This window comes from Zea mays, chromosome 1 (assembly GCF_902167145.1).
Source record: "Zea mays cultivar B73 chromosome 1, Zm-B73-REFERENCE-NAM-5.0, whole genome shotgun sequence".
Lineage (NCBI taxonomy): Eukaryota > Viridiplantae > Streptophyta > Magnoliopsida > Poales > Poaceae > Zea > Zea mays.
Genome location: NC_050096.1, coordinates 24450279 through 24460861, shown reverse-complemented (window position 1 = coordinate 24460861; position 10583 = coordinate 24450279). Strand labels below are relative to the sequence as shown.

Below are 10583 nucleotides of genomic sequence, written 5' to 3'. Positions count from 1 at the left end.
TGGACTAGCTGAAGTTTCTTGTGACATTGTGTTTGATGAGACTAACGGCTCTCAAGTAGAGCAAGTTGATCTTGATGAGCTAGATGATGAAGAGGCTCCATGCGTCGCGCTAAGGAACATGTCCATTGGGGATGTGTGCCCTAAGGAATCCGAAGAGCCTCCACAAGCACAAGATCAACCATCTTCCTCAATGCAAGCATCTCCACCAACTCAAGATGAGGATCAAGCTCAAGAGGATGAAAATGAAGATCAAGAAGATGAGCCACCTCAAGAAGGGGACAATGATCAAGGGAGAGATGCCCATGATCAAGACAAGGAAGATGATGACGGTCCAAGGCCGCCACACCCAAGAGTCCACCGAGCAATACAAAGAGATCACCCCGTGAACTCCATCCTTGGCGATATTCATAAGGGGGTAACTACTCGATCTCGTGTTGCTCATTTTTGTGAACATTACTCCTTTGTGTCTTCTATTGAGCCATACAGGGTAGAAGATGCATTAAGGGATTCGGATTGGGTGTTGGCAATACAAGAGGAGCTCAACAACTTCACGAGGAATGAGGTTTGTCATCTTGTTCCACGTCCTAACCAAAATGTTGTAGGAACCAAGTGGGTTTTCCGCAACAAGCAAGATGAACATGGTGTGGTGACAAGGAACAAAGCCCGACTTGTGGCCAAGGGATATTCATAAGTCAAAGGTTTGGATTTCGGTGAAACCTATGCACCCGTAGCTAGGCTTGAGTCAATTCGTATATTACTTGCCTATGCTACTTACCATGGCTTCAAGCTTTATCAAATGGACATGAAGAGTGCCTTCCTCAATGGACCAATCAAGGAGGAGGTCTATGTTGAGCAACCTCCCGGCTTTGAGGATAGTGAGTACCCTAATCACGTCTATAAACTCTCTAAGGCACTTTATGGGCTCAAGCAAGCCCCAAGAGCATGGTATGAATGCCTAAGAGATTTTCTTATAGCTAATGGCTTCAAAGTCGGAAAAGCCGATCCTACTCTCTTTACTAAAACAATTGCAAATGATTTGTTTGTATGCCAAATTTATGTTGATGATATCATATTTGGATCTACTAACAAATCTACTTGTGAAGAGTTTAGTAGGATTATGGTTCAAAAATTCGAGATGTCTATGATGGGGGAGTTGAAGTATTTCTTAGGATTTCAAGTCAAGCAACTCCAAGAGGGCACCTTCATCAGCCAAACGAAGTACATTCAAGACATACTCACCAAGTTTGGGATGAAGGATGCCAAGCCCATCAAGACACCCATGGGAACCAATGGGCATCTCGACCTCGACACGGGAGGTAAATCCGTAGATCAAAAGGTATACCGGTCGATGATAGGTTCTTTACTCTATTTATGTGCATCTCGACCGGATATTATGCTCTCCGTATGCATGTGTGCAAGATTCCAAGCCGATCCTAAGGAAGTTCATCTTAGGGTCGTAAAACGAATCTTGAGATATTTAGTTTATACTCCTAAGTTTGGCCTTTGGTACCCCAAGGGATCCACATTTGATTTAATTGGTTATTCCGATGCTGATTGGGCACGGTGTAAGATTGATAGAAAGAGCACATCAGGGACTTGCCAGTTCTTGGGAAGATCTCTGGTGTCTTGGGCTTCTAAGAAACAAAATTTTGTAGCTCTTTCTACCGCCGAAGCCGAGTACATTGCCGCAGGCCATTGTTGCGCGCATTTGCTTTGGATGAGGCAAACCCTTAGGGACTATGGTTACAAATTAACCAAAGTTCCTCTCCTATGTGATAATGAGAGTGCAATCCACATGGCGGATAATCCCGTTGAGCACAGCCGCACTAAACACATAGCCATTCGATATCACTTTTTGAGGGATCACCAACAAAGGGGATATCGAGATTGCTTATATTAACACCAAAGAACAATTAGCCGATATCTTTACGAAGCCATTAGATGAGAAAACTTTTACCAAACTTAGGCATGAGCTAAATATTCTTGATTCTAGGAATTTTGAGTGATATTTTGCACACATCGCTCATTTCTATACCTTTGATCATCTCTCTTTCATGTGCTATGACTAATATGGTTTTCAAGTGTATTTCATAATAAGTCATAGATTGAAAGGGAAATGGAGTCTTCGGCGAAGACAAGGCTTCCACTCCACTCCATCGAATTATTCATCCTTCGCCGTCACTCCGCCTCGCTCTCCAATTTGGTATAATCTTCACTCCTACATTATTTACCAAAGGGGGAGAAAGTTTGAAAAAGGGCTTATATTTCACTCACAAGTATCCGTTTTTGGCGATTCATGCCAAAGGGGGAGAAAGTATTAGCCCAAAGCAAAAGGACCGCACCACCACCAATTTCAAAAATGTAGTCTTTCAAATTTGTATTAAAAGAAAGTTTTTCAATTGGTATCTTATTTTTGATAGAATTTTCAAATTGGTATAACCCCTTTCAAAATTATTATCTAAAACCCTCTTGAACACTAAGAGGAGAATTTGACTGAGGGGGAGTTTGGTTTAGTCAAAGGAAAAGCATTTGAAACAGGGGGAGAAAATTTCAAATCTTGAAAATGCTTCTCAAAATCTTATTCATTTACCTTTGACTATTTGCAAAAAGACTTTTTGCAAAAACAAAACAAGTGGTGCAAGCGTGGTCCAAAATGTTAAATATGAAGAAAGCATCCATGCATATCATATGAAATAAATATTGGTTTAAATTTCAAGCAACCTTTGCACTTATATTATGCAAACTAGTTCAATTCCGCACTTATATATTTGCTTAGGTTTGTGTTGGCATCAATCACCAAAAAGGGGGAGATTGAAAGGGAAATAGGCTTACACCTTTTCCTAAATGATTTTGGTGGTTGAATTGCCCAACACAAATAATTGGACTAACTAGTTTGCTCTAGATTATAAGTTCTACATGTGCCAAAGGTTTAACACAAACCAATAAAAAGTCCAAGAAAGGGTTCAAATAAAAAGAGCAAAAGACAACTGAAGGTTGCCCTGGTCTGGCGCACCGGACTGTCCGGTGTGCCATCGGACAGTATCCGGTGCACCAGAGAGATCAACTCCAAACTTGCCACCTTCGGGAATTTTGAGAGCCACTCCGCTATAATTCACCGGAATGTCCGGTGTAGCACCGGACTGTCCGATGTAGCACCGGACTGTCCGGTGTGCCAAGAGGAGCAACGGCTACCCGTGCCAACGGTCGTCTGCAACGGCTACAGTGAAAAGTGAACAGTGTCGACTACGCGCGCAGAGTCAGAGCAGGCGTCAGATGGCGCATCGGACAGTGAACAGTGCATGTCCTGTGCACCACCGGACTGTCCGGTGGCCCACTTATCAGAAGCTCCAACGGTCGAACCCTAACGGTTGGGTGACGTGGCTGGCGCACCGGACTGTCCGGTGCGCCCTTCGACAACAGAGTTCCCCAACGACCATTTTGGTGGTTGGGGCTATAAATACCCCCCAACCACCACTCTTCAAGGCATCCAAGTTTTCAGCCAACATATTGAATACAAGAGCTAGTGCATTCAATACAAGACACAAATAGAGTGAATCAAAATCTCTCCAAGTCACAATTCCACCCAAAGAAATAGCGACTAGAAGAGAGAGTTTTGTTGTGTTTTTTTGAGCTCTTGCGCTTGGATCGCTTTTCTTCTTTCTCTATTCTTACTTCCAAGTTCATTGTAATCAAAGCAAGAGACACCAATCGTGTGGTGGTCGTTGTGGGGACTTAGTGTCCCAATTGATTGAGAAGAGAAGCTCACTCGGTCTAGGTGACCGTTTGAGAGAGGGAAAGGATTGAAAGAGACCCGGTCTTTGTGACCAACTCAACGGGGAGTAGGTTTGCAAGAATCGAACCTCAATAAAACAAATCACTGTGTCATCCGCTCTTATTCGCTTGTGATTTATTTTCACCCTCTCTTTCGGACTCGATTATATTTCTAACGCTAACTCCGGCTTGTAGTTGTGCTTAAACTTTATAAATTTCAGACTTGCCTATTCACCCCCCTCTAGGCGATTTTCACTCTCCACCAACCCCGTCCAGAATCAGCACACGAAGCATGTCGAGCTCGACCTCCACTTCGTTCACGAGCGGGTTGACGTCAGAGATGTGCAAGTTCTTCATGTCCCGACTGGCCGACCACCTCTCAATTCACCGACATCTTCACCAAGAGTCTCCCTACGTCGGTGTTTGAGGAGTTTCTGTCTAGTCTCTTCATCTCCATGGCTAGAGTTTCGACTGGGTTGTTAGAGTAACCGTGTATTTTTTGTAATGGGGTCTTGTGTAATGAGCTTATGCCCAAGAATTTTATTATAAATGGAGCATCCAACTCTGATTAGGGTTAGGGTTTCCTGATGAAGGCACACAACGCATAGTGCCGTTCTCGAGCCTAGCTAGTTATCAATAATTGCATTTTCTTTCGGCCAATCTGAGCCTGTAAAAAGGACACGAAAAAAAGAAGAGGGCTACTTGATTTGAGGGACTTCATGCTCTGAAATAATGGTCGTACGTAGGATGCATCTACTTGCGTTCTTTTCGGGACGACGAATATTAAATTGTTGATGAACTCTGTGTTACCGTACACATGTGGCAGCTTGCAGTCATGCAGTTGGCACAGAATATCAAATACATGGCCAGTAGAACTGGCGGCTCATGCACCATCCGTGTCGGCTCATGCACTATCCGTGACCTGTGTTTCCCTGATCACACGTTGCATTAAACCTTTGATCTTTTCCCGCTGTTCAGAGCACGTATTTCTGATGTGGGCACACACCCTATTAAATGGAGTGGACTGCGCCGAACTGGTGTGGCTCACGTACTGTCCGTGATCTACCTCAGTTCCTGCACTGCATGATGGAGAGGTGGCATTGGCATGCCAGTTCTAGTAAACCCATGTGATGTTTCTCCTCTTGGCATGCATGGACGTGAGATTAACTAACTAAAGCATGCATCGCGGTATATTTTAAGCTGAATCAAAATTTATTTGCCCATCAGTAGTCCAGCTAGTTATATATATTACAAGATAACATTTGGAATTACAATGCTGTCGTCGTGGTGATCGGAAATTTTGGGATATAATAATCATGTTCCCATCAAATTAAAATATGTAAACCGCAAAGGATTGTACTACGTGGTACACGTTTTCGTGGTTGACTGAACAACTGGTAGCACTCCACATATTGTTAGCTAGCATTATTGTCGAAATGCATAGATAGTATATAGCCTTCAAAGTAGTGGACGCTATAGTACCGTCGATGTTATTTTTCACTTTTGCGACTAGTGCACTTGTTGATGATGAGTGATCTACCAATATCCTTTTTTTCTCTACTTCGTGTAATTAAGTCTGTTAGTTACTTAAGTTGTAAATAATACCTTTGAGATACGATGCGGATTTATATCATCGATCTAGGAAGCCTCATATATAGTAAAAGTACCCAAGCAGTTACAAGGCAGGCCGCGAGACGACAGAAGAAGTACGTAGTGCTAGCTAGCTGCAAATAAGGCCGGGAAACTGACAAGCCATACCAAAAAAAAAAGCAACGAAAGAACAGCACGGCCATACGTGCTTATTATAGAAGAGATTACAGATGGAGCGAGGTATCGACATCTATATCAGTCCTATAGCCCGAATTCTGCGCTCCTCCCCACGATGAGCTCGGCGGTAGTGGCGGCGGCGACGTCGTCTGGACGACGACACCACCACCGGTGGCGCCGAGGCCGTGGCACGCGTGTCCGCGCAGCGGCCTGGACGGCCGGATCAAGTCCGGGTGCAAGAACCACCTCGGGTGGTCGTTGGCGTTGGCGGCCTGTTGGAGGCCGAGGCTGAGAGCCGACGACAGGGACGACGAGGACGACGGCGACGAAGCGGTGCGGTTGGTGGTGGTAGTAGTAGTATCAGCAGCGTGCACCCTCTGCAGCTCCCTGCCTTCCCTCATCTCCTTCACCTTCTGCAGGTTTCTGAACCTCTCCTGGAGGAGAGCTATGGAGGACGTGTGGATGATGGAAGGGGAGGCCTCGCTGGCGCCGTGCCTTCTCATTGGACTGCTAGGCTAGCGGCTAGCTATTAGGCTGCAGCTTCAGTCGTGACTCGCTTGTTGGGTTGGGTGTGTGGACTGATGATGTGAAGGGCCGGGGGTTGTATCTATCGGTCTGTTTGGAGCTAGCTAGCAAGCAAGCAGGTAGCTGCAGCCGGTCGAGGTGGCTGAGCTGAGATATATGGGGTATATATAAGGGGGGGAAGGGCGTGGTGTCCTCTTGCTGGTTGCTGCGCTCACGCACTCACACACTGATTGCATGTGTTTCTGTGCCCAACTCCAATGGATTCCAATACAGAGGAGTAGCAATTTGCAGTGGAGAAGGAAAGGGAATCAGGGTGAGGCATGGAAAGTCCAAGGGGGAAATGGCCTGGCGGGGTATGGTGGGGCCGGGGGAGGGTTTGGTGATTGGATGTGAAGGCTGAGGCGCCACTTTTAAAAGGTAGTACTGGGTAGAGGGCGGGGAGGTAGTACAAAACCAGCGTGGAGGCTAGCGCTTGGCGCGAGATCGCGCGCGGGAATATGGCCATATAGGATTTTGCGATGGCGTTTGTCATCTAACCCTTGCCATGGAAGCCGGTGGTGGGGGCCTTTTTCTTTTTATTTGCTGCTGCCTCTCTCCTTGTCGTCCCCGCCCTCCTTGTTCCTCAATCTTTATCCCTGCCTTTGTTTGATGTCATGGATCGGGACAGGAGCACCCCCAATGCAAGGCGGTGAACCGTTCCAACTCCGCTTCTTTGTTTAACCCCCGCTCCCCCTGGGAGGTTTTGGTGCGGCGCGTGTGTACTGTGTAGTAGGGGGTGAGATCGAGTCGCTTTGATGCTTTCTGTTGTTTGGTTGCAGGGCTTCTAGTGTCCGGGCGAAGCATGGGTTAGTGCTTCGACCAGCCGACCAGCCAGATGAAGCGTTAAGATTGCCTTAAACAACATTACCGGCTCTCTGACTCATGGATTCTGTTTTTATTTTTTTTACCTGGAACAGTTGGACTGTTATTGGAGCAAGTTGAGGCTTTCCGGTGGGTTAGGTTTAATTAACCTCATTACATATTCTATACATGGTACGGTGTTTTAAAAATGAGGTCAAATATGCATGCAAGAATCCTATAGCTAGGCCCAAATCATCATCATTATCGTCATATGTTTGCCAGAGGGCGAAAAAAACAAACACTACCGGACTCTATGCATGATATAATCTCTCTTCTCTACCCCAGCTCAGCTGTGCTAGCTGTAACAAGCATGCATAAGCAACCAAGCCCGGCCGCCTCATGCACGGTTTAATTCCTCTACTGCCAAAACCGACTGGTTTTAGGCCATGTTTGTTTGAGAGCTTCTCGATCTAAAACGGCAGAAGCTGAAACAAACAGGTAGCTTTTTGTTTAAAGTCAGAAGCTCGGAAAATATGAGTTTATACAGTAAGCCTGATTTTATTGGCTTTCTGTAGTTTTCTAAGTTTAATAAGCTAATGATTATATATTTATACGTGCTACGGTGTTTTAAAAATGACGTAAAGTATGCATGCAAAGTGTCCTAGCTAGGCTAAATCATCATGGTCGTCATCATATGGGTTTTGCCATAGGGGGAAAAAACAAACACTACCGGACTCTGTGCATGATCTCTACCCCAGCTGTGCTAGCTAGCTACCCGCAACAAGCCAACAAGCATGCATATCAAGCAAGCCCGGCGGCCTCACGGTTTAGTTTCTCTACTGCAAAAAAAAAAAAAAAAGTAGTTGGCTTTTAAATGCACTAGAGCTAATAGTTAATTGATATAAAAATTGATAGTGAAATTAGTTAACGATACATAACTAGCTAACTATTAGCTAATTTCCTAAAAATGCCTATATCTGCTATTACCTAGCCTGTTTGTATACTAGGCCGTTCAAACATCTCCTTCATTTCAACTAATTTTAGCAGTTAACTATTAGCTTTAGTAGATTCAAAAACCCCTTAAACCTAGTTTGGATACTCTAGCATTGAGCTCAATCTACATGTATTGAAGTGAATTGAGTTTAACCTAATTTACGCTTCAATACAGCTCAACATACGTGAATTAAGGTAATACTACCGTACCCAAACAAAACCTTATTAATCATATACCAGTGCACTAATAACCAGCACGTGCCCTCTGACGGGCGTGTGGGGCGCGGGCGTTCATGTGTGCGCATGTGTGGATGTTTATGCACTGCACGCTGGCTCGCTCCTTTCCGTCGTCAAATGAATGTTTGCGTCACACACTGCTCGTCAGAAAGCGACGTGTCAAGTCATAACTTGCTGATCCATGCATCTCAATTCTCAATTATGTATGTGTATATATATCCTGTCATGCATGGCTGCTAGTGTGGTGGCTCCATGCACCACCGTTCAATCGGTATTCCCTTTGTTTGCATATAACCACACAAAATACAATTGCTGTGTCAAGGTCGTAATGGATGGCTCAGCTGACTATGTACATTGACTGACCGAATCCCACGTAGCCCGGGGGTGGGGGGGGGGGGGGGGGGGGGGGGGCAAATTCAATCATATAATTTTAAAATATACATGTGGCTGGTGTATCAGTTCAGTCGCGCTTCAGTCACTAGCTTGTGTACCTACCTACTACCTAGCTAGCTAGCTTTTGCTAGTACCTAACTATCTTAATTAAGCTTAGCTAGGTAGGGGTAAATAAATCAGATTTGATATCGCGTTTGATCCATAGTCAGATCAATGCAAGCTAGCTAGCGCAAAGGATCCTTGCGTGCGTGCATGGTCACTGCTTGTTTGGTTGTTGCGTGCGTAGCATGTATGTGTCGAGCGATCGGGTTTAATAAATCCTGACAGTAAGAGATGGTCAGGTCGTTTGGTTTCGTCGACATTATCATTGATCATACCACCCTACCTGGCTGATTGATTGAAACGAAAATACCTGAAAAACAAGACTACCTCTGTCTGTGTGTCTGTTGGGATCGTGAAGTTGTGCAGGAAATAATGCATGGATTCTGATGCCATCGTACGATTGATAATGTTGCAAATGAATTAGGATCCCATTTGCGTACTCCTTTGATGTTACGTGCTCTCTTAGGATACCATATGTGCGTTGCTAATTGCTAACGATAAGAGGGACATGATCGTTGATGCCCATGCATACGGCATGAGATGATGATCGCTGATGCGTAACAGTGCCTTGTGTCGTCCCCCATTCGCTTCGTTCCTTTGTCAGTCACTCACAGACGACTCTAGCTCGTCGACGCATGCAGAGAGTGGCCCGGCCAGCCTCAAATTTCATCCAAAACACTGTCTCACAACCGATAGAGAGAGAAAAAAAAAGTGACGCCGATGAGCTAGCTAGCGCTCCCGGCCGAGCAGAGAGCCAGAGAGCAGGGAATGGCACCGCGTCACCTCCGTGGCGTGGGCAATTATGAATGCATTCGGATTCGGCAGCGACTAGCGAGTGTCCGGTGTCCCCTCCGATCCAACCCGCGGCAGCGATCATGGATCTCTCCTCTCCTACTCCGCGGGGCCGGGACGACGAGGGGACCGATCGAGGACACGCTACACGCCGCGCGCACGCAGTACATCACAGGACGCGCGCGAGGCATGCAGCAGGGGAGCTAGTAGCGAGGGGTCTCATCATGCGGTCTGGCGACGAAGGTTAACGGCCCCGCCGTCCGGGGTTGCATCGTTTGGACGGGAATGGCGTGCGCTAGCTGCATGCGACGTGCGAGAGAGCCGGCCGTGCTGCACCTGCACCCATCGGACGATCGACGGCGACGCGCGCTTCCACGCCTCCGGGTCCGGGTCCGGGTCCGGGGCCAGCTTTTGCGATCCGTCGCCTTGCGCTTGGCGCGCAGCTGTTCCCTGCATATACGCTCCGCGCCGAGGCTGCCTGACTGGTCCCGACTCGCGAGCGGGGGCGGCCGGGCCGGGAGCGCAGGGAAGGAACCTATCTTTTTTGCGTGCGCGGCGACGCAGCGTCGAAGCATACATACATCGCCGCGCGCGTGTCCGGACCCCGGCCGTGGTCTCCTCCAACGTAGTACGAATGTACGATGGGGCTGCTGATGTATGGCCCATGGTATGGCGTCGCGTCAGAGAAAGGTGGAGGGACGCTTCCGATCCCTGACCAGTCGATCCACCATCCCGGGGCTCAGCTGCCAAACACACTCCACAAGTATTGATAATGCATAGTGTCAATGTCCATCTGGACCACTTACTACTTGCTAACACGTCTGCGGTGCAAACAATAATCTTGATCGAATTCACGGCTAGAGATGGCAATGGGCCCTGATTAGTGCTGGACAAAATACTCGTGACTCGATAACTCGCTCGACTCGGCTCGTTAGTAGCTCAGCTCGACTCGGCTCGTTTTAATTTTGTAGCGAGCCAAGCTAGCATTCTAGCTCGGTTCTCTAATGAGCCAGCTCGGGTTAGCTCGTGAGCTAGCTCGCGAGCCAAACGAGCTAAGCCACAACACAAATTTGTCTAGTCATTGATGTCGTCTCATCTCTCATAGTCTTGTTTTCTCGTAGTTATGATCTGTGATATGGACATGTGTGGATGTGCCATGTGCT

At 46.8% G+C, this 10583-nt stretch overlaps 1 protein-coding gene across 1 annotated transcript; it reads right to left on the bottom strand.

Moving 5' to 3' along the window:
* Positions 1-5411: 5411 nt before the first annotated feature.
* On the bottom strand, positions 5412-6194 carry LOC100502211 (uncharacterized). Its single transcript, NM_001196688.1, has one exon. The coding sequence runs from the start codon at positions 6039-6041 to the stop codon at positions 5586-5588; it is 456 nt and encodes a 151-aa protein (NP_001183617.1). The 5' UTR covers positions 6042-6194; the 3' UTR covers positions 5412-5585.
* Between the last annotated feature and the right edge of the window lie 4389 nt (positions 6195-10583).